Raw genomic sequence first — 25654 nt, 5'->3', positions numbered from 1 at the left:
AGGGCCTGAGCAGACCAGGTGTGAAGGGTGCCGTTAGACCAGCAATTCTAACAGCTGTGGAATTTATCTCGTGGAAGGAGATCCTCTGAAACCAGCTGGAACAGGATGGCACTGGGGGGCGGGGGGAGGGGCTCCGGACCAGGGCAGGGGCTGGCCAGGGATTCTCCGCCCCACCTGAGGTCCTTCCACTCACCTCATCCCAGGCCCTTCTGGCTCGGCCCTCGGAAACTAAGGGGGGGGCTCTGTCTGGATCTCCCACCAGCAGACTCTCCTGTCCCCTGACCTCCGGCCTCTGACATGGCCCAACTGAAGCACAGCTGTGGTGTTGGGAGCTGCAGGGGGCCGGACCCAGCTGGAGACCATTTGGCACCCAGACAGCCCGCCTAGAGTTTATGTCCTAATATGGTGATGGCCAGCAGCGGCCTGAATAGGGACTGGCCCTCGTTGGGACTAGGAGAGGCCAGAGACTAGGAAACCTTAGCCCTGGAGGCCCCTAACACCCCCCGAACCCTAGTGATCCAAGCCTCTGAGCCTCAATCCTCACCAGGAAACTCGTCCCAGAAGACCAATGTCTGGAACCAGAGGAGCCCAGCCTCGGGACGGCCTGGGGATTCTGACCCTGAGGCCTCAGCACCCTGCTGCCCACTCCGTTCAGACTTCTCAGCTAGAGATTAGAACTGCATTCCACAGCCCAGCACCCTGGCATGCAGATTGCCAGCTCACCCCCTGCCTGGCTGCAGAAACTCCAAATAGAAGCCCCCAGGCAGCTCAGGCTCACCCTGGCCCCTAGACACAGTCCTACGCAGAGCCCCCTTGGCCCTCTCTCTGTGACATTCAAGGAATTTTTCCTTTCAAATAACCCTGTCAAAGCCCAGCTTCTTCCAAAAATGTGACCTGGAGCCCTGCCTGATGGCTGCGGGAAGTGGCCGCAGGGGGAGGTTCCAGCTGCTATGTTTGAGGGGACGCAGAAGGAAGGAAAGCGGGTGGCCTCAGGGCTCCCTGAGGCTCTACCTCCAACCCTCCTGCCAAGCTGGTCGGGCCTTCTGTGAGCTGCACGTCACATACCCCCGGCCCTCCAGCCAGACCCGCCAGTGGACCCCATCCCATCACTGGCTGTGAGTATGGGCCCGAGGTCCCTGAGGGCAGCTGAGGGTCAGCCAGGCCAGGGGTGGGGCACAGGGACAGCAGGAGCAAACTCCAGCCTGCGGGCAGGTGGTCTCTGACCCTCAGGCAGCAGAGATATTGGCAGTCGGTGGCTGAGCTGCTCCCGAGAGCCCCGCGCTGGCACATGCACACACAGTGCCTGGCCCCCCACCAGCCCCCGCTCCTGCGGGTCGCTCGTTCCTCTTTCCCCGTGACCTCCCCACCTCGCCTGGCCCCCAGGGCGGCTCCCCCTGGCGCAGGGGCGGACGTAGGCCGGCCGAGGGGAGCGAGGCTGCAGTTCCACGGATGGCCACACCGTGGCAGGCGCGGCCCACATTCCCGAGGCAGCCGGCGCCAGAGCTCGGGGAAAGTAGGGGAGAGGTGAGGGGAGCAGGATTCCCCCCACCCCCACCCCTCCGCCCCAGCTCTGCCCACAGCAAGGCTGCGGGGTTCCCCGACGCAAAGGGGAGGAGCACGGGCTGTGGAATTAGGTGGCCTTTGCTCATTGTGTCAGAATGACCTTGGGCAAGTCACCTCCCCTCCCCGGGCCCCTGGGTGCTTGTCTGCAGCAGGAGATCACGCCCACCCCACAAGGGTGCAGGGATGAGTGATGTGATGTGTGTGACACAGAAGCAGGACTCTGGGGAGGTCCTGATCATGGGAGGAGAGGCCGGGCCCATCCGGCTCATGCCAAGAACACCTCGCTCAGGCCCCCCAACGCCCAGCCCCAGCTGAAGACACCTGGCTCTGGGTGGGGAGGCTGGGTGCCCAGCCTTTGCCTGCCTCCTGGGACTCGGGACACCCTGGGCCCTGCGGGAATGGAGGAAAGGAGAGTAGGGGCAGTCCTGCAGGTCACTGAGGAGGGGAGGGTGAGGGGGCAGTGTGAGGGACCGTGGGGGAGAACCAGGCCTGGACACATTCCAGCTGCAGCAGGTACATCTCCTCCTGACCCCAGGGAAGGGTGCCGTCACTCGCCTGAACACAACCTGGCTTGCTTTCATCTGCTGCCAACCCAGGGGCTCACCTCTGCCCAGAGTCCCAACCCATCCGGGGCCCCCACAGACCCAAACCAGATTTCCCACCTCTGGGCAGCTCCCGCCTGGGCTTTATCACTGCCAGGCCTTGTCAATCAGGGCAGCATGGGCAGGGGGGAGGGGCAGCAGGGATTCTGAGTGTCCTTCAGCAAGCCCCCAGGTCAGACCTCTGTCTGAAACCCAGGTGTCATCATGGCTCCTTCAGGGGTAGCTCTTCGCCCCCCACAAGTATTCACTGAGGGCACCGATGGGAAGCACCCGCCTACACTGCACCAGGGAGTCAACAGGACCCCAATTCAGAGCCCGGGCAGGATGGAGGAAGAGAGTAGAATAACCCAGGCCCGGGGAGCAGAGCCGATCTGCTCCCACGGGGAGACCTGAGCAATTGCTGTGTGACTGTGGGCAGGTCGTTCCCCTCTCTGAGCATCAGACTCCCTGGGAGAACCGCAGGGATGAGCAATTCCTGCCCTGGCTGCCAGATGAAATGACAGATGGCTTTGTGGAAGCATCCAGAGCTGTAACGAAACAGGGTGCTGGGGCCCTGCAGGGAAGGTGACCTCGGGGAGGCAGCCATCCTAGCCCTGGTCCCCTCCCCAACTCCCTCCCAGCAGGAGGAGCTGAGCCCAAAGTCACGCCGAGGGCAGGAGGCTGGGGCCCCAGTCAGCCCTGTCCGCCCCCAGGCAGAGACGCTGTCTCCCTGCAGCCCGGGGCTGTGCAGTGTCAGGTTATATTTAGCCTGATGGTGGCGACAGGAAGATGCAAAAGGAGCGGCTCCTGGACGGGGGCCACCGTGTCACTAACACAGCTCTCATGGGCAGCCAGGGGCCTAGGGAAGCCAGGGACATTGCAGGCCCAAGGGACAGAGTGGGGGAGCCTGAGAGGCCAGCCAGTGAATGAGTGTGTATGCCAGGGGGAGAGACAGAGAGAGGGGGAGACCATCTCCTCGGCCTGCTCCAGGGGCTGAGTGATTGATGCAGGCACCCCCAGGGAAGACTCGCTGCAGGGTGTTGGGAGCCATGATCCAGACCGCCAGACCCTGACCCATACAGAAGAGGTGTCCCCAGACAGACCCTCCACCACCCTCCCAGTCTGACACCATCCCAGGGATTTAGAGGGCCATACAGAGGTCTGGGGGCCTATACAGTCATCTAGACCCCCCCTAAACCCACTACAAATGGCCTGCCTGCATCATCTCCCCCTCCTAACCACATGACAGTCTCAAGAGAAGAGCTTCTTCTAGGAAAGCTCTGGGGCCAAGAGTACCAGCTGTCCCTTCACAACCGAATTTGCCCATTTCAAACCATCCTGAGTCCAGACAGCAGCGGGAACCATAGTGGAAATTAAGGTGGTGTCCCTGCTGACCTGGATGAAATCTGGTCAGCAGTTAGCACAGCACACGGAGCCTGAGCACCCGGGAACCCAGGGAGGGGCAGAACAGGAGCCTCACGGTTTAGGGGTTTGGAGCCTCAGACCCCTCCCAGCCTGCGACTACCCACAACCTTGTCCACCAGGAGACAACCTGGGGACCCCGCCCTCCCCCAGGGCTCAGCAAGCTTCTGGAACTGTGCCCCATGTTAGCCCCCAGCATACCCCAGAAAGCCTGGGGCGCCTAGAGAACACCTCACCCTAACTCTAGCTCTGCACTAGCTGCAGCTTTCCAACCATTCAACCGAGGCTTTATAATCCCTCCAGGACTCACCCACCTCACAGGACACAGGGATGCACCAACAGAGACAGGCACTCTTGAAAGCCTCCTGAAAAGTCCCGTGGAACATTCGAGCATCAAAACATGACAAGTCTGGCTGGTGTGGCTCAGTGGTTGAGCATCGACCCAGGAACCAAGAAGTCACCGGTTCAATTCCCAGTCAGGGCATGTGTCCGGGTTTTGGGCTCAATCCCCAGTAGGGTGAGGCGTGCGGGAGGCAGCCGATGATATTTCTCTCTCATCGTTGATGTTTCTCTCTCTCTCTCCCTCTCCCTTCCTCTCTCTGAAATTAGTAAACACTATTTTTTAAAAAAAAGCATGACAATGACCGAATCATGCACAGAGAAAACTGGCATTCTGTGCAGGTGATAGGACCATCTCCCTAAAAAAACCAACGAAATCAACAGATAAACTATTAGGACGAATGGCGGAACTCAGTAAAGCTGCGTACACAAGATCAGCCCACAAACAGGCAGCCTGCGTTCCTCGCCGCCAGCACAGAGCTGCTAGGGCAGGTGGAGCAACGCAAGGCCTCTCTCCTAACAGCAGCAGGCGATGCAATTGGGGACACAACACTTCAAACTAATAAAGGGTACAGAAATGATCTGATAAGTGCAGGGACAATCCAAACTCTTGGATGGGACAAATATTATAAAGATGTCAGTTCTCCCCCAAATTGATCTACAAACCAATCTATTCCAGTCAAGATTCTAGTGGGGGTTTTCTTTCCGGGGACTCGAAAAAGTTTCTCTAAAGTTTATAAACAAAAAGAGAGGCCACAAATCCCTAGGTCTGCCCTAGCCGGTTTTGCTCAGTGGTTAGAGCTTCGGACCTCGGACTGAAGGGTCCCGGGTTTGATTCCCCATCAAGGAAACGTACTTCGGGTGCAGGCTCGATCCCCGGCCCAGTAGGGGCATATGCGGGAGGCAACAAATCAGTGTGTCTCTCTCACATCGACGTTTCTCTCTCTGTCTCTCCCCCTCCCTCCCACTCTCTCTAAAAAAAAAAAAATCAATGGAAAAAATATCTTAGGGCGAGGGTTAACAAAAAAAAAATCCCTATGTCAACCTCTAGAAGGAAGAATTGAGAGAGAAGATTTGCCTTCCCAGGTACTAAGATACACTAAATATCATAGTTTTGGTTTTGTTTTTGCATGTGGTTTTAATGCAAGAACAGACAAATATCTGGAACAGAACAGAGAGCTCAAAGGCAGACCCACACAGATACAGGGGTACTTAACGGGTGACACAGGTGGCCCCACAAGTCAATGGAAAAGAACAGGCTGTTTACTAGACGTGTTGGGAAAATTGGCTCAGTACATGGAAAAAACTATAACTTGATCCTTACTGGACACCACAGACGGAGGTAGGCTCGGGATGGATCCAAGACCCAACGGAGAAAGGTGAAGCAATTAAGTAAACAGAAGGGGGTGTGGGCCTTTGCAACCTCAGGATGATGAAGAAATTCTTCAGCCCAACTTCAACAGCACAGACAAAGCTCAAACTCAATAGATTTGTCTGTATCCAAACTAAGTATCTTTGTTGGATAAATGGAACAGACGGACAGAATGGGAGAAGCTATTTGCAGTATCTTGATTCAGCAGGAATCAAGATATGTCCGCAGGACTCCAGAGTACGTATGTTGAATAGTTAACCATGCATTTGCATTTCTAGAGCACACAAAGCACCTCCTGCAAACCAAGAACAAAAGGCAGCGGCTTCTGTGGAACAGTGAGCACAGGATAGGAGCCGGTGATTGACAGGAAAGTAAACCCGAGAGGCTCTCCCGCCCAAGGGATGGATGCTGGGACTCAGGTGAAGTCAAAGAAATGCAAATTCAAGCAGCGAGGTATCGCTTTCACCTATTAGACTGGCAAAGCTTAGAAAGGCGGACAATGCCAGGTGCAGCGGTGACGCGGAGGAAGAGCGGCCCCCTGCTCTAGGTGGGCCCAGCTGGTCACAGTCCGACGGTACTCAGTTGAATTAAGTGTCCACAGACCCCGTGATCCAGCAGTTCCACCCCTGGGGATGTATTCCGAAGACACCCTCACATGAGTCCAAAGGGGCCTCGGGTGCCCAGCCAGTGTGGCTCAGAGGTTGAGCATTGACCTAGGACCCAGGAGGTCACGGTTTGATTCCCGGTCAGGGCACATGCCCAGGTTGCGGGCTCGATCCCCAGTCGGGGGCGTGCAAGGGGCAGCCGATCAATGACTCCCATCATTGATGTTTTTCTCTCTCTCTCCCTCTCCCTTCCTCTCTCTGAAATCCATAAAGACACATTTTTATAAAAAACACAAGGGGCCTCGGGTGAGAACGCGGCATTATTTACGGAGATGCTCCGGAGGGCCCCCCGGGGCAGAACGAGGTGGGTGCGCCCCGCAGAATATGAAGGCGCGGGCTGGATGTCGAGCAACAGCCAGGAGGGACTGGAAGGCAGACTCCCGTGTAAGAAAAGTGAGCACCAGGACACAGCAGCGGGCACATGCCATTTACATAAATTAAACCTATACGCATCCAGACAAAACACACATTTTGCGGGAACATATGCAAGCCACACATTTGCAGGAAGCACACTTGAATGGCTGCCTAAGGGGAGGGTAATGGTACTGGGGAGCGAGAGAAAAAGAAAAAAAAATCAAGTAAGAGGGAATGAAGAAACAGTAATGTGAATATCCTGGTTTCCATGATCTGGGGGAGGGGCAGGAGCTGGGCCAGCAGAAGGCTGGGGAGGGAGAGGACAAGACCGGCAGGGTCCTGCGCAGAAACAGGGCGAGGGGGAGCGCTGCAGGGCACAGGGATGCTGGGGCCCCGGGTGGGTAACTTCCCAGGGTCGGCCAGGACCTGAGGCCACGTGGGTGACACCTGCCTCGTGGCAAGCAGAGTGAGCCTTGACACTCGACTCTCCCTCGTTGGCATCTACCATCTGATTTTTGGCACCTCTCCCAGCATTACCTGGGAGGGCAGGTGTTTGATCCCACTTAGCAAATGAGGAATCGAGGCTCTAGCCCAGAGCTGAAACCCATGTTTCCTGGGGCCCTGAGCCCATCACACCCCCCCAAAGGACCCTCTAGGGCTAGACAGCTGGTGTGGCCATATCCCATGCTGGGCAGGGCTGTAGAGCAGAAAGAGGAAGACTGGGTTCGAGTTCCCACTCAGGTGCCCACCAGCTGGGTCCGCATGGGCAAGCTCCCTAGCCTTTCTAAGCGAGAGTTTCCCTCCTGGGAAAAGATGGGGAGGAGGCCTGCCTCAGAGGGCCACGAGGACCACCTGCCAGAAAGCGCGGGTCCCAGCCTGCAGTCACAGTGACTGTGCCTGCGAGTGCCACCACCTCCCCCAGCTCTGCTCCCCCACTCAAGCCTCCTCGGTCCATCTCTGAGTGGGGAGAGGCTGGGGGTCCAAGATACTTTCCCTGCACCCCACAATGTCCCCCACACACAGCAGGGCTGAAGGAAGCCTAGGCCTCTCAGGCAACCTCTCCCTGGCCCACCTTCCTCTGGCCCTGGCAGCCTCCCTGCCCTCCAATCTTCATCCCTCTCAGCCCCAGCATTCTATAATTCTAAGGCTTTTCAGAGAGGGAGAGACTGAGGCCCAGAGATGGAGAGTGATTTACCCAGAGTCACACAGCAGCTCTGTAATTGAGCCAGAAACCACTCCCAAGTCACTGACACCAGTATAGGGGGCTTTTGCAACAGCATACGGTCCACCTCATGCATTCATTCATTCATTCACTCGCTCACTCATTCATTCATTCAGCAATCCAGCCAGAAAGCAAACAAGGATATACTGAGCTCCCACTAGGCATTAGACACGTAGATTAAACAGAACAGAACAGACTGTTGTCTGCCCTCACGGAGCTTACAATCTGGTGGGAGACCTTGGACACGGCCACCTCATCCAGAACTGTGAGCTAGGGAGATAGATGGTGGGCCAAAAAGAAGACACTGCCTAGCCCTCAAGGTGCTTCATGTCACCTAAACAGACGAGGTTCATTCCAGGCCCACCAGTTCCCAGCATGGAGATCTCTATGGGCACCAAGGACAGGAGGGGAGCCTCTACCACACTGATCACCTGTCCCAGGTGTCCCTCCACTCCCCCTGCTCTGTCCCTGACCCAGGGCCCTCCGCCCACAGCAGGGAGGAAGATTTCTGTTAAACTCCCGACCCAAAGGGGCTAGATAATCCCTGCTCCTCCCTGCCTACAGGGGAGGGAAGACGAGAGCGAATGTGTTTTCAAAGGAGAGGGTTCATTTCCCACCCAAGGGAAAGGTTCCCTAAGGGAGGTATTTCAGGCAGCATCGGGGAAACGTTTAAGTGTAAAAGGTCTTTCTTGGAACCTGTCAAGTCGCACCACCCTGGAAGCCACCCCTGAGTCAACCCCCTCCCCCGCCCCCACACTGGCCCTCCCGCTGCCCACAGCCCCCATCCCCAGAGCCCAAGGCCACCGGCAAACTCCGCTCCCATCCTAGCCTGCTCTGTGCAAATATTTACATAGCTCCTCTCCGGGGGCTGCAGCAGACACAACACGGAGGAGCCGCCCTCCTGACACTCTCCAGACCCCAGAGTGGGCCCGGGAGTGGCCGGCACCCCTCAGTCCTGGCAGGCCTGTCTTGCTTCCTCCCCGAGGGACAGGAAGCCCCCAAGAGGGCCAGGGCACCCTGCTGCTCCCACTCAGGAATGACTCCTCCTGGAGCCTCAGAGGAAAGATGTTGAGTGGGGAAGCCCTGGGCACCTCTCCTGGCCTCCTGGCCACATGCAGGTGCTCTCACCTGCCCTGTCCCAGAAGGCCCAAGGTGGAAGGAGCCCCCGATGGCCTCCGCCCCTTAAGAGAAGGGCTCCCTGCGTCTAACTTCGTCCTCCGGTGTTCATTCCAGGCTGCTCCCATCTCAAGGACACACCTAGGCACCAGCCTCTGTCTGCCTGGTCTGCCCAGCTCAATACACCCTGGGGCTGCTTCACCAGTGACCCACTGTGGGGCTTCTGCAGCACAGGGCACTGTGGTGTTGAGGGTCCGGGGCCTGGGGGTCAGGGCCTGGAGGGGGTGTCTGAGCTTGGAGAGGAGTCAGCCTGCTGAAGGAGGGGCATGTGGGGAGATGGGGCAATGGCCTGAGGGGTGTGGAGGGTCATGAGAGGCCCATAGGAGCCTTGCTGGTGCCAGCAGGGCCTGCATAAGTTGGGGTCTGAGTCTGAGTCTGGGTACGGGGCCACCTCTGGGGCTCAGGCTCCCCACCGGCACTGGGGGCACCAGGGCACAGGCTGGCCCGCTGGTCCCCACCCCTCCCCAGCCCACAGCTCAGCTGTTGCAGTGGGAGCCCTCTGACCCTGTTACCATGGCAGCCAGCCTGCAGCTGGAGCCGAGAAGCAGACAGACTCTTCTCCAGAGACACCCCCATCCCCACCCACGCACGGGCTCCTGGGGACACAGGGACATGGAGACGGGACCAGTACAGGCAGAGGGTATGAGGAGCCAGACAGAGCCCAGAGGGAGGAAGGCTCAGGGGGCTGGTGGGAAGAAGAGAGACAGATGCAGGGAGGAGATAGGGACCAAGGGGACCGAGTGTCAGCAGGGAGAGAGCCCTAGGGAGAAGGAAAATGCAAAAACCCCGGGCACAGGCGGGCAGGCTGCAGGGGGCGGGGCGCACGGAGCCGGTGGAAACAAAGAGCAGAGAGACCTACTGCAAGGGACAGAGAGCAGGAGACCACCAGGCCTGGCAGAGGAGGGGAGCAAGTGAGGAGGAGCTCAAAGGGACCCCAGCCACCCCTACAGCGATGCAGCAGACAAATGCCAGCAGCACCTGCCGCCCAGGCGCGGCCCCAGGGCCCTGCAGCCATGCCACCGCCTGCCAGCCCCGCACTGCCCAGCTCTGCTCCCAATGCCACCTTACTCCTGGGCCTGATGTTAAGGGGCATGGACACCGGGCCAGCAGGCCCCAGGCACCTCACATCTCTCCCTCTAGCCCACAACCCCACCCCCCACCCCCAGTCCAACCTCCCTGCCTCCCAGCAATCCCAGCAACTAAATAACGGAGCTGTCTGGCTCCAGGCCCTGATACTGCACAGAGCTAGGCCAGAGGCACAGACACAGCACAGCTGTCCACACTGGCGCCTGCCAGCAAAAGGCCCCGCCTCCCGCCCAGACACCCACCTCCCCGGGGCTGAAGCCCAGGGACCCACTCCCCAGAGGCTGGCCCAGGCAGAGACCCTGAGAAAGGCCTGGACAGAAACCAGAGGTGGCCCTGCCTGGCATTGTACCCCTCTGCCTCCCTGCTCTGCCCAGGCGAAGAGGTGTGAGCTAGTACACACACGCACATAGCCCAAGTTGGGCCACAGGGAGCCTCCCAAGGGACGGGTGTCTCCCGGCAGAGGGAGGGGAGGTGGAGGAAATGTGTCTGCCTCCTTGGCCTCCAGTGCGAGGACAAGTGGAGACCCACATGACCTGAGGGCCCAGGCCAGCCTGTTGGCCAACAAGAGATACCTGATCCCACGGAAACTCAGTGAGAGCAGAGAAGGGGGCAGCCAGAGATGGCTGGCACAGGATTTTCTGGGTCACAGCCCCATTTGGAGTAGTAACCTGAAGGAGGCAAAGAGATTGACCCTGGGCAAGGGGCCTGGGTTCCAGTCCTACTCCCTCCATTGATTCACTGGTAACTGGACCTCTGCTTCTCAGTTTCCCCATCTGTAACTCAAGTGGGCTGGATTAACTGATCCTCAAGGTCACCAAGATTCCATAGTAGCTCTGCAGAAGGGGTCCCTTGGCCGTCCCACAGGAGCCAGCCTGGGAAAGGAGGGAAGGCCAGCTCTCCGCACACTAAGTGCACACTACAGCGCAGGAAAAGCACTCAGGCCCCTGGTGCCAAGGGGTTCCAAGCAGGCATATTATCCCAGAAGTAGAAACAGGCTCAAGGCAGTAACCAACTTGGCCCATATTAATCATTTCTGGTGTTAGACATGAACCCAGGACTTAATGTATTCACATTCTGTTCATTACCCCAATGGTTTGTGACTTTCAGAATAAAATCGTACATAAAGTAACACACATCTATAGGTACCCCTGTGACTAGTTGGGTCATTTTTTTTTTTTAATCCTCACTGAAAGATATTGTTCCCATTTATTTTAGAGAGGGTGGAAGGAAGGAGGGGAGAGAGAGAGATGGAGAGACATCGATGTGAGAGAGACACATCAATCGGTGGCCACCCACATGCACCCCGACCGGGACCCGGGATGGAACCTGCAACCCAGATATGTGGCCTTGACCAGGAATCGAACCCAAGACCCTTCAGTGCTTGGGCCGACACCTCTAACCACTGAGCCACACCAGCCAGGGCAAGTTGGTGTCATTTTTAATATATGACAGCAAAGCAGAGTGGGAAGGGCTCTGATCAGACAGACACCGTTCCATTCCCAGCTCTGCCCCTTAACTAGCTGTGTGATTTGGAAAATTTTCTTAATTTCTCTGAACTTGTCTCCTCACCCATAAATGGAGAAAAAATGATATCTACCTCCCAGGGTTGTTGTGAAGATTCCATGAGATAATGCAAGTGAAACATTTAGCAGCACAGTGTCCAGCACATAGAAGCCACCCACCAATGTTAGCTAGTACTAGATGGCCAGGCAGATATAAAAGCAAACCGGCTCCGATTAAGGTTTCGGGAGACCTCAGTGAACAAGCAGAGGGGAGGCCCTGCCTTCAGAGTTTCCATCTAATCTTGCAGCCCCTGCCTCCTAGCCAGAACCCCCACGTGCTGTGAGCAAATCTTCCATGGGGCCCCAGCGACACCGTCCCCTCTAATGCTGTGCAGCAGTGTCACAGGCTGGGCACCCCTGCAAAAGCAGGGCCACGGGGCTTGGGGTGAGGGGGTTGGAATACAAGCCTTTACAAGGCAGCCTCAGCCAACCCTGAGCCTACAGGGGAGGTTCCAAGAGGCAGGGCCAGGGGTGTGGGGCTGCTGGCTCACTTTATGTACCCTGGGGCGAGGGGAGGGCAGAGCATGCTGTCCACAACAGGAAAGCTCCCTGTGGGCAGGAACCTCACGCATTGTTCACTGCTCTATCTGCAAGGCCTTGGGTACAGTAAATGTCCTTGGATACACACTGGTGAGCAGCAAGGTTTGGGAACCCATGGGCAGTCCAGCAGCACCTTCTGGAGCCACCTCCCAAGCCCTGTGTAGACACACACACCCCCAAAGCCCTGCTGCGCGCTGAACTCCCAGAGCAAAGCCCACCCCAGGATGGACACATGTGGGAACAGCCCCGCCCAGAGCTCTGTTTATCCGATCCCCGGAAGCCCAGAGCAGCTGGGCTAGAAGGCGGTGGCTGAGCGGAGACACCTGGCTGCAGGAAGGGGTGGAGGGCGGGGCCCTCCACAGATGAGACAAAGGGAACTGAGGTTGGGGAGAGGCCCACACCTCATGCCAGGTGCAGCTGAAGTGCAGAAGAGAAAGGGGGCAGGAGAAGGGCAGCAGAGAGCGAGCCAGAGGCCCGCAGCCCTCCCCACCTTGGCCCTCGGTGACTCCTCCCCAGACGAGTCAGCCATATGGCGGGGGGCTGCTCGGGTACCTAGGGGCCTGTGCCCGGAGGTGAGCGCCCAGCCGCCAGCCTGATCTATTACTTCTGTCCAGGCAAGCACCTGCCACCCGGGCCCCGTCACACTCCAGCCCACCTAGTTTCACCTACCCACATCTGCCCAGGGAGCAAGGACCCAGAGGGGCCAGGCCCATAGCCAAGCAGCCCCTGGGCTACCCACAAAAACCATCCCACCGGAGTGAGGCGAAGAGACTCAGACGGCCCTGCGGCCCCAGTGCCCAGCCCTCGTCTCCCACCTGGCCCATCGCTATGGCCCCAGCTAGGGCCACGCCGCTACGGAACCCGCCCAGGCTTGGGCCATTCTCCAGCCGCCCCATCCCACTGTCCTTCCTCTCCTGGTACCCTCTCGGCCCCGCCCCGGGTAGCCCCGCCCACCGTGGCCCCGCCCCTCCCGCGGCCCCGCCCACCACCTTCCGGTAGAAGGCGATCTCCACTTTGGCCATTCTCCAGCCGCCCCCATCCCATTGTCCATCCTCTCCCGGTACCTTCTCGGCCCCGCCCCCGGGATGGCCCCGCCCGCAGTGGCCCCGCCCCTCCCGCGGCCCCGCCCCTCCCGCGGCCCCGCCCACCACCTTCCGGTAGAAGGCGATCTCCACTTTGGCCATTCTCCAGCCGCCCCCATCCCACTGTCCATCCTCCCCGGGTACCCTCTCGGCCCCGCCCGGTGGCCCCGCCCCTCCCGCGGCCCCGCCCCCGCGGCCCCGCCCCCCGCGGCCCCGCCTACCATCCTTCCGGTAGAAGGCGATCTCCACTTTGCGCTCCTCGGCGCCCAGCAGGGCCTGCGCGATCTGCGCGGCGGCGCGGCGCTGGGTGCGCGGCCCGTGCAGGAAATCGCAGGTGCAGGGCCGCTGCATCACCTCGGCCCGCGAGTAGCCGCACAGCTCGCAGAAGCCGTCGTTGCAGTAGATGACGGCGCAGTTCTCCACCCGAGCGTTGGCGATGATGAACTTGCGGCCTGGGGGGCGGGGGGCGGGGATGAGCGGGCACGCGAGCAGGGACCCCTGCCTCCAGGGCTCCCAGCCCTCACCTACATTCTCCGAGTCCCACACTGCAGCCGGCCCAGGGACTCCCCGCCCCGGGAGCACCGAGGAGCCTGGGGTTCCCGGCAGGGGGCGAGCGCAGCTGCGCCCGGACACAGGTGCCTCGCCGGCCCGGCGGGCGGCGCGCCCTCTCCCTCGCCCCGGCCCTCGGCCTGGCTCCGTGGCTTCCCCCGGGCAGGCTGCCAGGGGCCTGCCGCCCCCTCCGCGCCTGGGGCCGGGGCCAGACTGGGCGGGTGTCAGCGACGCGTGTCAGCAGCGGCGGCGGCGGAGGGATAAACACTGGGCCTGGAAAGGGAGCCTGGGAAGGGCCAGAGATGGCGGCCAGCCTTCCCTATGCACCGGCTCCTTCGGCTTCTCTTCTTGACACCCCCCCCCCTAGAATGGGGGATGCTCCCTGGACACTCCTTACCCTGGGGATCCCTAGGGAATCCCTTCCTCAAGTATCAGTACATCCAGGAAGGGCAGTCAGGAGCTGGGGAGTGGGCGCCCTAAAGAGGGTGAGGTAAGCCCCGCGTGAGCACCTGCTACGCTTTAGCTCATGTACACTGACAACCCCCAAGGTAGGCATCCTCGCATTACAGGTGAAGATACAGGGGCTCAAGAGGAGTTCAGAGCCGTGCCCACGCTTGCAGCTTGTAAATGACAGAGCCAGCGTTTGAACACAGCTCTGTGCTGGCAGAAGCTGAAGGAGTGAGCTGAGGGCCACAAGCAGAAGCCCAAGGTCGTAGGGAGCAAGGAAAGAGCTCTGCAGCTCCAACCCTGGAAATACCTGGCGCCTGGGGCGGGCCTGCGACAATGGCCCACTTGTAAAGACAGACTCAGGAAGGGGACCTTTCCCCAGGGATGTGAGGGCTGCCTCGGTTTTGCCCCATCGAGGAGAGATGCTCCCAATGGACCCACTTTAGCTAGACTGGGCTCACCCCCTCCACGCCTGCCCTGAGGGCTGGGCTGGGCTGGGCTGGCCGGTGAGCAGCAGGCAGGCAGCAGCAGCTGGTGCCAGGGAAGATGCTCCCGGGATAAGAGCTTTTTATAAACACGTAAGTTTCCGGCCGCTTTGGCCTTTAATGCTGGGGCTTTCAGTAGCAGTCGGAACTCTGCCTCCTCACAGCCCTCAGGCTGCAGCCCCGGGCAATCCCAGGGGCAAGGCCTAAGCTGCACCCAGAGGCCTCACTGAGGCAGGCGAGGCCCTCAGGACCTGGCCTCCTCCTGCCTTCCTCCGCAGTCCCTTACCCTGGCCTTCAGGAAGTTACTTTTTGAAGTTGGGTCATCTTCAGGTCAGTTCCCTAGGCCCCAGGCAGTGGTCAACCCTAGGAGTCAGGGCTCTCCGTCACTATAAAGACCCCTGGCTCCGCCTCCATCTCCACCTGAGCCCCAGGCAGTCCGGAGTACCAACCACACACACACCAGCCTTGGAGAGAGAAGAAAATCCACCTGCCCCCCACTGCCAGGCCTGGAGAGGAAAGCGAGTTTCTTCGAAGGCAGGCCCCACCCCCACCTCCTTTGCTGAGCTCGTGGAATACAGGACAGACCTGACCTGAAAGGCTCCTTTGGTCTCATGCACCTTTCTTCCTAGATGTGGAAACTGAGACTCAGACAGGGAAGAGAGTCGCTCAAGGTCGCATGGCAATCAGTGGCAGAGGGAGGGCCAGGAGCCAGGCCCCCAGGTCCCAGCCCAGGCGCCTACACATTCTCCTGGAGCTCGAGTCGAGGGAAAGCAAGCCCCTGCCTTCCCTCCACACTGTCAGTCTCCTCCCCCTGAGGATCATCATGTTCCTCGCTCAGACAATGCTGTCCGTCCGCTGACCCCCTCCCTCTGCCCCCACTGTTACAAGCACACGTTGTCCTGTGCTCACAGGGTCATGGGCAAGGAATGTCACCAGCTCCTCACTCCCAGGGCCCTTTGGCAGTCGCACCCACTGTGGCACACGCAGCCTTGGGTACAGACACATGCACTCCGGGCACGGGTGCAAAGCCCACGCCCGGAACACTCACCCAGCCTGGGACATTTCTGGAGGCCTCCCCCACCAGGCCGGTTTAGGGGTGGTGTATAGTCCCCACAAAGAGGCTCAGGACAGGAAAATCCACAACAGGGGAGCACTGCATTGAGGCTGCTGGACCCTCAAAACCGGCTTGAGCCCATGACACCCTCTCTCCCCAGGGCCCACAGTGTGTAGCCTTGTCTAAGACGCCTCCCCATCGCCCGTGCAGGGTCAGGCCCGTGGATGACACATACAACCCCACGCACACCCAAGAGCACCAAGAGCAGGTTGGTTGGGCACCGACCCTGCGTGCTTGGCCTTCAGTCTCGCACAATGGTCTGGACCGGCACCTGCACATCCTGTGGAGGTCACGGTCGCGGCCGTATCCATTCTGTCCTTGCACCCACCCAGCCCCATCCACATGCAGGCGCCCAGAGTTGAGGATACCTGCACACTCCCATCCCATCGCCCTGCCCTGCACACTCAGAGTGTCTCACACACACTCCTCCATCCGGGAAGACTGAGCTGAGCCCCCCACCCCGCGCCCCAACGCCAAGCCCCTTGGCCCCCAGCCCCCAGCCCCCAGCCTTGCCCCTGCGACCCCCGGCCAGCGCCTGGAGGACACCAGCCCCCGCTGACTCGCACTTGGCCGATGCACACGGCCCGGGCACGCCCCCCCTCCCCCCCATTCACACTCCGGGGAGCTCGCCCGCCACCCCCGTCCCCTCCCCCACTCACTCTGGCCCTCAAACTTGCGGATGATGGTGTCCAGGAAGGTGTTCTGCGGCGCGACGTGGCCCCTCCGAACCGGCATCCTGAGCCCATGGGCGGGCCGGGCGGGCCCCCACCCACCCCGGCCCGGCCCGGCCCAACACTAGGCTTTGGGTAGCCCTGTCCGGCCGTGGTCCCCGCACCCCGCGGCCAAGCCGAGCACGGGCGGGGCCGGGTCTGGGCTGCGGGCGCGGAGTCCCCGCTCGGCTCGCGGCTCCGGACTGCGGGCCGGGCCTGGAGCCGCCGGAGCTCGGGCCGCCCGCACACCTGTCTGCCGGCCCCCGCCGCGCCGCGCGCCCCGCTCCGCCGCGTCCCCGCGATGCGTTCCGCCCGCCCGAGCTCCGGGCTCCCGGCTCCCACCCGCCGCGCCGACTGCCGCTCGGGCGCCCGCGGCTCGGGCTGCGCCTGCGGCTCGGCCCGGCCGCGGAAGGGTTAACGCGGCTCGCGCCCCTCGGGCTCCGACCCCCGCCTCCCGGCCCCCTCCCGCGCGCCGCGCGCCCGCAGCGCCGCCCTCTCCCCACCCCCCCTACACACACCCCGCGCGCCCGCCCTTCCCATTGGCCGAGCCGCGCCGAGGGCTCCCCCCACACACGCCCAGCCCCTCCCTCAGCCCTGGCGCCCCGGGGACTCGCGCCCCCGAAGAGGGGGAAGGGACCCTTAGGTAGGGGAGCCACGAGGACAGGTGCCACGGCCGGCCGGGGAGGGGCCTGGGGATTCCGCCCGCCCCCAGCCCTGTCCTAGGAGGCCTGGGGAACCAGGCTTGAAGGGAGAGGGCGGGTCCCTTATGCGCTGGTCCCCCACCGAGCCAAGCACCGGGGGGCACGCACGGTGCGCGCTCCGTGCCTGCTGTGGGTAAGGCGCGCGAGGCCTGGGCCTTGGGCCCACGAGCCCCGGGTCAGGGGGAGCCCAGGAAAGGTGAAGGGCCAGACAATCTGGAGGCCCAGACTTGAGATGAGAGTGGGTGAGATGGAGGGACGTGCGCTCAGAGCGGGGCGCCCCCACCAACGCGCACACACGCGCGCACGGCCCTCTCTGGGGTTAATCGGGGCCCTTCCTGCACAGGGAGGGACATTCCGAAAGCAGTTGCGGCCTCCTGGCTGCGGGATCAAAGAAAAGCCCCCGAGCGCGAGGCTGCAGCCCGGGGATCCCCTCGAGCGAGCGGCCCGCCCTCCGTCCGCAGCGCGGGGGGCCAGCCGTGCGGGCCCAATCGGCGGGCGCGGGCCCGCGGCGCTGCGGCGGCCCAGCCCCTCGGAAAGCCCTGGCCCGGCCGCCGGCCCCTCCCCCGGCCAGCTGGCTCGCGGCAGCTGCGGCTCCCTTATTTAGGCAAGGAGGCCTGGGGATGCTCGGGGCAGGCCGGTGTCCGCCTGCCCACCCCTGCCCGGGTCCGCGCGAGGGTCTGCGGGGCGCGGCGCCCGGGCCGGGGAGGCCGGGCCGAGAGGCGGGTGCTGACAGCTGAGCCGGCGGGCGGGCCCCCTCCCCTGCAGCCCCGGATCAGAGACCCGGCTAGATGGACGGGGCCAAGTGGGGGGCCCCTGAGGGCTTGCAGCTGCTCTGTCCTTGGAGCTAGGGGGTGGGTCTTGTCACCGGGGAGAACCATCGCGGGGTGGGGGGCAGGGGAGGAACAAAGGGCCAAGAAGGAGAAAGGCCCAGGGGAATAGGTCTTGGGGAGACCACCCTCCCCAGGCTCTCACCTATCACCCAAGAGAAAAAAAACAAACAAAAAAAACAGGTGCAAATGCTGGGTCCAGATAGGGCCACGGGCCGGCAGATGACACCCCCTTTTTTATTTGCTGGTGGGTGGGCAGTGACTCAGGGAGGCAGCCAGTGGGAGAAAAGGAGGTGGCTCCACCAGCTGATGCTAAAAAAGACCAGAGGCTCTTGCCTGCACTGTCATCTCATCCCTTCGGCCCTCTCCACCTCCGGCAGCGGCCTCGCTCGCATCTTCACTTGCCCTCCGAGATTCCCCAGAGCCTTCGGTGGCACAGACTCCCCTTCCTTTGTGCCTGGCATGGGGCACATTAACTCATCGTGGGTGCCGGGCCAAACCCGGCCTATGTATGACTGGCCGGGCGCCTGCCCCACCCGTGACCACTCCCTGGATGCCGGGTTACTGCCCCGACTCCAGGGTGATCCCCATGGGAGGGGTGTGTTTTCCCCTCCAGGTTGAGGGATTTAGAGAGTGAGAATGGGTGTGGGGACTGAGGACATGAAGGGGACATCTGTAGGCAGCATCCCCTTCTCTCCAGACCAAGGGTGAGGGAGAGCCCGGCTGAAGGGGGCTGGGGGGGGTACTCCTCTGGCCCAGCCAGCTGTCCACACTTCAGTACCCATGTCCCAGGACAGGCCTCTGCTCTCATCCAGAGAGAGGGTGAAGGAACTGGAGGGGCCCTTGGTCCACCCAAAAGAAAGGAGTCAAAGCTCAAAATAGCCCTCCTGGGCATGAGGCAGGCAGGAGAAAGCTGCCCCTCTCTAAGTCTCTCTCCCTGCCTCTCCCTCTCTCTCACACACACACACTCTTCCTGGAGGCTGAGGGGAGAGCCTGAAGGCAGTTTCACTGAGCCACCCCCACAGCCAAGAACTGGGGCAAGGAAGAGAGGCTGTCAGATGGGGACAAGCTCTCCCCAAAGGCATCCTTCCTGGGCCCACAGGTGTCAGGCACCAAGAGGCGAAGGGCAACAGATGAGCTGAAGCCTCCCCGCCTGTCTCCTTCCCGCCTCCACTGCCCCCAGACCCGGGAGAAAGACGAAGGTGCCCAGCCTAATGCCCGGAGCAACTAGAGCCTACCCTGTCCCAACTTGGGCCCGAAGAGCCATTTGCGGAGTCTGATCCTGGGAAGAGGCCTCCCTACCCTGCCTGTGGCTGAGGGACCCTCACTGTATAGACAGGGAGACGCTAGACTTCGCCCAGCTCCCGGAGACAATTTAAGGAGACGAGCCTGTGGAAAACATCCTCTCCACCCCACCCTCTGCTCCTGCTCAGCCTGACGGAGTCAAGTCAGGACATCCCGGGAGGAAAAAAGAAACTACAGCCTCCCTGCTGTGGAACCTCAAGGAGCAAGGAGCAGGCCCGGCAAGAGCCAGAATGGGCCCAGGGGAGCAAGTGGCAGTCACAGGGGACTGGGAGGCAGCTTAGGGAGGAATAGGTCCTCGGAAACCTTGCGGAGGAAGACCACAGAGCATTATCCACGTGAAAGGCCAGCTTGGACTGCACCGTGGGGCCTCGCTTTTCTGGGCAGCTGCACGTCCTGAAGATGCAGATGCTTCCAGATAGGAACTAGAGCTGGAGGAGAGATCAAAGACACTGCATGTTTCCTCTCCAAAAATGGGTGCTCAGGGCTTGCTGAAGGCCAGACGGGAAAGGAGGGGGGGAGGGAAGGAGGGAGAAAGGGACCCATCTCAAACCCCCAGCCTGGAACCTGTGCACCCTCCACTCAGTGTTGCCTGCAGCCCCACCTGCGGTGATCCCGTCAACCCCCACCCTGCCCAGGGCCATAACCCAGGTCTACTCTCACCAGCACGATGCACGGCGTTGATGGGACTTTTTCCTTGCCATGGTGATATCAAAAGAGGCAAATAAGGTAGGCCAGCGACTAAGATTCAGGAGACCTGACTTCTAATTCTGGTTCCGCTACTAGTCACATCAACAGATGTTTACTGGAGGCCTCCTGTGTACCGATCCCTGTGCCAGACATTGGGGGTGGGGTGGAGAAGGGACAGGAAGGTCACCTGGGATCTCCACTCAGCCTACTGAGGCAGGCAGAACTATGTGGCCTGCTCTGAGTGCCTCGGGGTTACTGAGAGCTGTCCATTAGGTCACTGGGAGCGCCTGGTGAGGGGAGGAGATTTTGGAGCAGGTCCGTGAAGGTGGCATAGAGGCGGAGAACGGAGGCTGGGCCTGTGTGGTGTCGGTGCAGCAACAGGCTGGGGCTGTTGGTGGAGGGCTGAGGAGTCTGGTCTATATTCTGTGCGTAAAAGCAAAACAAACAAAAAAGCCATTGGTGGCCGCTGAAATGCATTGTCCACGAATATCGAAATCATGTCTGTCTTTGTACAGATCTAGCATGTGGTCGGTATCTAATAAAGGTCTGTCGAATTAATAAAGCACGCATCACAGCTTAGAGAAACTGAGGCAGATAGCAGGTGTTTCGGTTACTATTGCTGCCTAACAGCCACGCCAAACGCCACGACTTCAATCAATGGCAGCATTCGCCCTGCTCGCTGCCGTTTGGGTAGGTGCAGCCAGAACCACTTGTGCCTACTGCGCCCAACTCGGGACTGAGAGGCTCATTCACTCTCCCCAGCTGGTGGTTGATGCCGGCCGTCAGCTGGGACCTCAGCTAGGACCGGGGCCAGGGTGCCTCCATAAAGCCTTTCCCCGTGGCTGCCTGGCTGCCTCACAGCATGGTGGCTGGCTTCCAAGGGCAAGTGTCCCCAGAGAGGTCCAGGCAGCAGCTGTACTACCTTTATTTATTTTTTTAAATCATCACCCAAGGATATTTTTTTTCCATTGCTTTTCAGAGAGAGTGGAACGGGGAGAGAGAGAGAGAAATATCAGTGTGAGAGAGACACACCGATTGGTTGCCTCCTGCTCTGGCGCTGACCAGAGCTGGGGACCGAGCCTGCAACCAAGGTACATGCCCTTGGCCGGAATCAAACCCGGGACCCTTCAGTCCGTGGGCCGACGCTCTAACCACTGAGCCAAACGGGCTACAGCAGCTGTAGCACCTTTAATAACTCAGCCTTAAAAGTTGCATAAAATCAGTTCTGCCACAAGCGTGGCCAATCAGAGTCCAAGAGAGGCGCACAGACCCCACCTCTCCGTGGAGGAGTGTCACTGACACAGTCTGAGAAAACCATGTGTGATGGGACCTATGGCACAACCACCTTGGAAAAACAGAATCTGTCACACGGAGCTGTGCCGTAGTCCGGAGAGAGATGTCGGAGACCTGAACCTGGTAGAGGTGATGGAAAGGGCCTGCTTGCTGTGTAACTCTAGAAGGATCGCTAAATGTCACTTTCCTTATACCTGTAAAACAAGGAGACCAAACAAGCTGATCTCTCAGATCCCTTCCAGCCCCAACAGGGAGTGATTTGTTTCTTATGCTCCACGATGACATTCCCCATCCATCGATGCTGCCTCCCTTGTCCCACAGGGCTCACCTCCAGCTCCACCTCCTGGCTCTGCTCTGCGATCCTAGGTGCCCTTGAGGCCGACGGTTACTCCGCAGAGCACCCTGGTCCATCCTCTATATTTATTTCAGAACCTTTTTTTTTTTTTTTTTAACATATCTTTATTGATTTCAGAGAGAGGAAAGGAAAGGGATAGAGAGAGAGATAGAAACGTCAATGATGAGAGTCATTGATCGAGCCCGCAACCCGGGCATGTGCCCTGACCGGGAATCGAACCCCGATCGCCTGGATCCTAGGTCGACGCTCAACCGCTGAGCCACGCCCGGCCGGGCTATTTCAGAATCTTAAAAGTGGAGTGGGAGACCCTTTCAATGACAGGTGAGAAGACCCCCAGATTCATCAGCCTCCCACTCGGCCCTGCTGTGTGCTCATCGCCGGAGGGTCTCCTGGAAGAAGGTATGTGGTGTGGAGTCCACCTGCACAGAGTTCATAATCTAACTGGGGAGAGGGATCTGATGGGCATGAAAGGTCATGAGAACCATCCAGCGTGACGCTGTGTAACTGACAACACGTGCAGGGGGCCCAGAGGAGGGGGGCTCTGGGTGGTCTGGGGCAGCCAGGAGGGCTTCCTGGAGGGGCTGGGCCCTCCTAGATGGGAAAGGTTTTCTGAGGCACAGAGGAAGGGAGCTAACATCTTCCTAAAGCAAGATCTCAGGGGGCGGGGGGTTAGGTGTGGAGTCCTCCCACCCATCTACTTACCCCCAAATGCCTGAGAACTCAATGGCCATCTGTCCTTTAGATTTAAGTCTCCTCGGACACAAGAAGGGGCTCCCCAGAACTCAGTGAGCTGAAGCTCCAGAATTACTATATAGGAGTCACTGGTGGGGAGGGGGAACCTGAGTATAAGGGAGACCAGGACACATTATTGTTTGGTGTCTTTGAAGGGCTGAAAATATATTAAGGAGCAAACCACGCTTTGTGGCCTGGAAAGAGGTCCCAGGCTCTCTTGGCCGCTCAGGCCCAGTCAGGCTGGAGCTCTGTCCAAGGTGCTGAAAGCCCTTCTTGCCAAGCTCCACGGGAAACGAGGAAGGGCCACTCAGGGGGTTAAGAGGGGGGCCGTCCCTGGGACACAGTAAATTAGACAGTCACCCCAAGCCATGACAATGCTTTATGAACTGGACAGTAGTTCCAGGAGGCAGCATATGGTGAAGCCTGAGGTCTCACTTCCATACGCCCAGAATGTGCCTTCCCCTCCGCCCCTCCCCAAGCCATCAAGAAAAAGATATGGCCCCTCCCCTGAACTTTACACTTGCAAGTCGTGGGCTTTCCCTTGGGGCTTTCTGTTGCTTTATGAAATATTAGAGCCAGAGGAAACACTTTCATATTTTTAGATGAGATAAAAGATTCAGCCGTGTGGGCCCAGAGAACTCCAGATGCAGAGGTGGCTACCTCAGCTCTCCAGAACCTGCCCTGCTCATCCTGCTAAGCTCATCGGGCGGAATTCAGAGCCTAACCCAGCCTGGGCGGGTGATGAGCATGTGGGTGGAACCCAGCGCTGGTTCCATATCCTGCAGGCAGCTATCCCACCCCGTGGATCACCAGCCAACAGGAAGGGCCAGAAAAGAGAACTCAGGTCCCCCAGGTCCCCCAGTCCATCATCTCCCCAATCTACTCGCAAACAGTTGCCCATCACTTCCAGGTGCCCCAAGCTGGCTGGGACCCCTAGGGAAATATAAGGCATACCATCCAACCCCAGGGCCTTAAAATGTTTGCAATAATTTGGGAAGAAAAGATGCCCACACGTGAATAGGCAATGTTACAAGAGTCCAGTACAACCCATGGCAGCCAACAGAGAAGAGCCTGAATCCCAGATACCAAGAAGTGGTGCAGACCATGAATGCTCTGACTTTGGAGGAGGGAGAGAGAGTTTTAAGGCTGGAAAGGGTGGAGACTTTACAAAGGAGCAGGGCTTGGGGGAAATGTGGCTGAGTTGAGAATGGAGATCGGCGCACCTCCTCTCTGTCCCCCTGGAGAACAGCTGTCCAGCGTGGAGCCTTCCGGCAGGAAGATAAAGCTGGAGAGGGTGTGAAGGCCAGAGCAGAGGCCAGTCACGGTGCAGGGCCCCAGAATGTCCAGGAAGAGAGGAATCTCCCCCCCCCCCCCCCCCCGCCCCCCAGGAAAGGTTAAGAGAGCTCCCCCTTCTGGATCCATGAGGCAGAACACCATCGAAGTCAGGATCCTCCAGGAACTGGGGGACCTGGAGTTTGAAAACCAGACAACAGAGTGGGGACCCCAGGAAAGGTCAAGGTCACCATCAGCAAACACTTCAGGTCAGAAGGGATTGGCATGAAGTATTCAAAGTAATAAAAAAAACAAAGACCTGAGCTCAAGGCTACTCTGTCCAGCAAGGCTATCGTTTAAAATCAAAGTGGAAATAAAGAGCTTCTCAGACAAAAAAGGCTAAGAGAGTAAAAAAAAAAAAAAGTCGCCATCAGCAGCAAATATACCAGGAACATCTCACATACTGATCTTTGGGAGTCAAGGGGCTTATATCCAGTTGGGAGAACAGGAAAGAGACCACACAATGACTGATGTTACATCAGGGTTTGGGATCAGAGTCTGTATCTCACAAGTCGGTACAGGCTTCTCCTCCCACCCGTTTGGAGAAAGGGTCTGGCCCCTCCTGGGGCACCTGAGAGGCAGGGAAGGGTTTCTGTCCAGCCAATCCCAGGTGATGGTTGCTACGGAATTTCTAGGCTAGGCACACTCTGTCGCACAAAGCCCTGGTTCCCAAGAGACCCAGCACCACAGCAACCACACCAGGAAACTGAGCCAGCCAAGGGACTGAGGGAGAGGAGAGGGGAAGAGGAGGGGGGACGGGGCCAGGGCCTGTCACACTGATCCCTGACAACTGTGCCCTTCTATGTAGGGCTCCCATGGCCTGAGACAGAGACCCCTATGGTCATCATTCGGGAGACCTCCACCTGACCCTAAAAACTCCTTGTTTTCACTCTGGATCCGAGGAAAGACAATTTCAAGTCCCCATGGATGTGAAAACATTCATATCCACACCAGTGCTCTTGGTCCAAATTAGCTTTGGAAAGGCAGGACCAGATGAAGAGGCAGGTCAAGAAGTGAGCCCCAGGACACACTGCTCAGGGGCACATGCACATGTGTGTTTGCACACACACATACCCACTCACACACACATACTGTAGATGAAAAGGGGCCACATACTAACCTGATGAGCTCAGGGGAGGCCTGCGTGGCGGCCTTGCAAACTCAGAGACCTATAGTAACCACAAAGGATGGTCTGAAGTTGAAACTTTTTAAACTAAAAGCAGCTTATGGAGGGTAGTCATGTCCTAGGCCGGTATCATCCCTGACAAAGGTCCATCTTTACCTTAACTGAGCCTGTCTATTGTCTTTTTGCATCCACGATAACATACTGTTGCAATGTCAAAGTAATTTTCCTTTTACTGGACCCCTGAGGCCACAAATCCCCTCATTGTTATTGAGTTAATTGTTGACTTAACTCTCCTGCACCCACCTAAGTAAAAGAAGTGTGTGTCTATCATTTTACTTTCTATCCAACCCCAGAGGTTTCCCACTTTGCTTTCTCCCACCTCCCTAACCTATCACCAGTGGATTTCATGTAACCCACTTACATCTCCTCTTTTGGCTGTAATGTATAAAGCAAGGTACAAAATTGCCAGTCTCTGGAGCATTGTCTCAATCCGTTGAGATTCTGCTTTCAGGCATTTGTCCACAGTTTGGCTCAAATAAACTCACTAAAATTCTTTGCAGGTTTGAATGTTTCTTACGTTGACAATGCACACTCACACATACATACATATACACACTCAAACATATACACTCACACACACATAAATATACACATTCAATCTATGCACACACACACGCACACACACACACTCACGCCTCACATGCACAGGATACACTCAGGATGCCGGAAGGCAGAGCCTAACCCTCAGGACAGTCAAGGCCTGAGCCACCAGCTTTCCCTCAGGAAGTTCATGCAAACTCCCCAGCAGCTCCCTTGGGCTTGCAGCCACCTGTCATCTCAGGGCAAAGACTTGGGGTTCTCAAAGGCTCCTCAGCCCCAGGACTTTCCCACGAGGCTGAGGACCAAGAGGCAGAAGAGTGTCCTAACAGGGGCCATCTGCCCTCGGGAGCCCACCTGTGGGACAGGGCCCTGCACCCCTTCCCAGGCCGCCCCAGCAGCTGCCTCACGGGCTGCGGTGAACTTGGCC

At 59.1% G+C, this 25654-nt stretch overlaps 1 protein-coding gene across 2 annotated transcripts in view; it reads right to left on the bottom strand.

Moving 5' to 3' along the window:
• Positions 1-16294, bottom strand: part of KCNH2 (potassium voltage-gated channel subfamily H member 2) — a 33321-nt gene extending 17027 nt beyond the window's left edge. For both annotated transcript variants that reach the window (XM_087820923.1, XM_087820924.1), the window contains exons 1-2: positions 16219-16294; positions 13186-13416 (exon numbers count right to left, since the gene is read on the bottom strand). In XM_087820923.1, the coding sequence (XP_087677049.1) occupies positions 13186-13416; positions 16219-16294 (307 nt within the window). The remainder of the gene's footprint in view (positions 1-13185; positions 13417-16218) is intronic.
• Between the last annotated feature and the right edge of the window lie 9360 nt (positions 16295-25654).

This window comes from Miniopterus natalensis, chromosome 10 (genome assembly GCF_054644295.1).
Source record: "Miniopterus natalensis isolate mMinNat1 chromosome 10, mMinNat1.hap1, whole genome shotgun sequence".
NCBI classification, from domain to species: domain Eukaryota; kingdom Metazoa; phylum Chordata; class Mammalia; order Chiroptera; family Miniopteridae; genus Miniopterus; species Miniopterus natalensis.
This window is presented reverse-complemented; position numbering and strand designations above follow the sequence as displayed.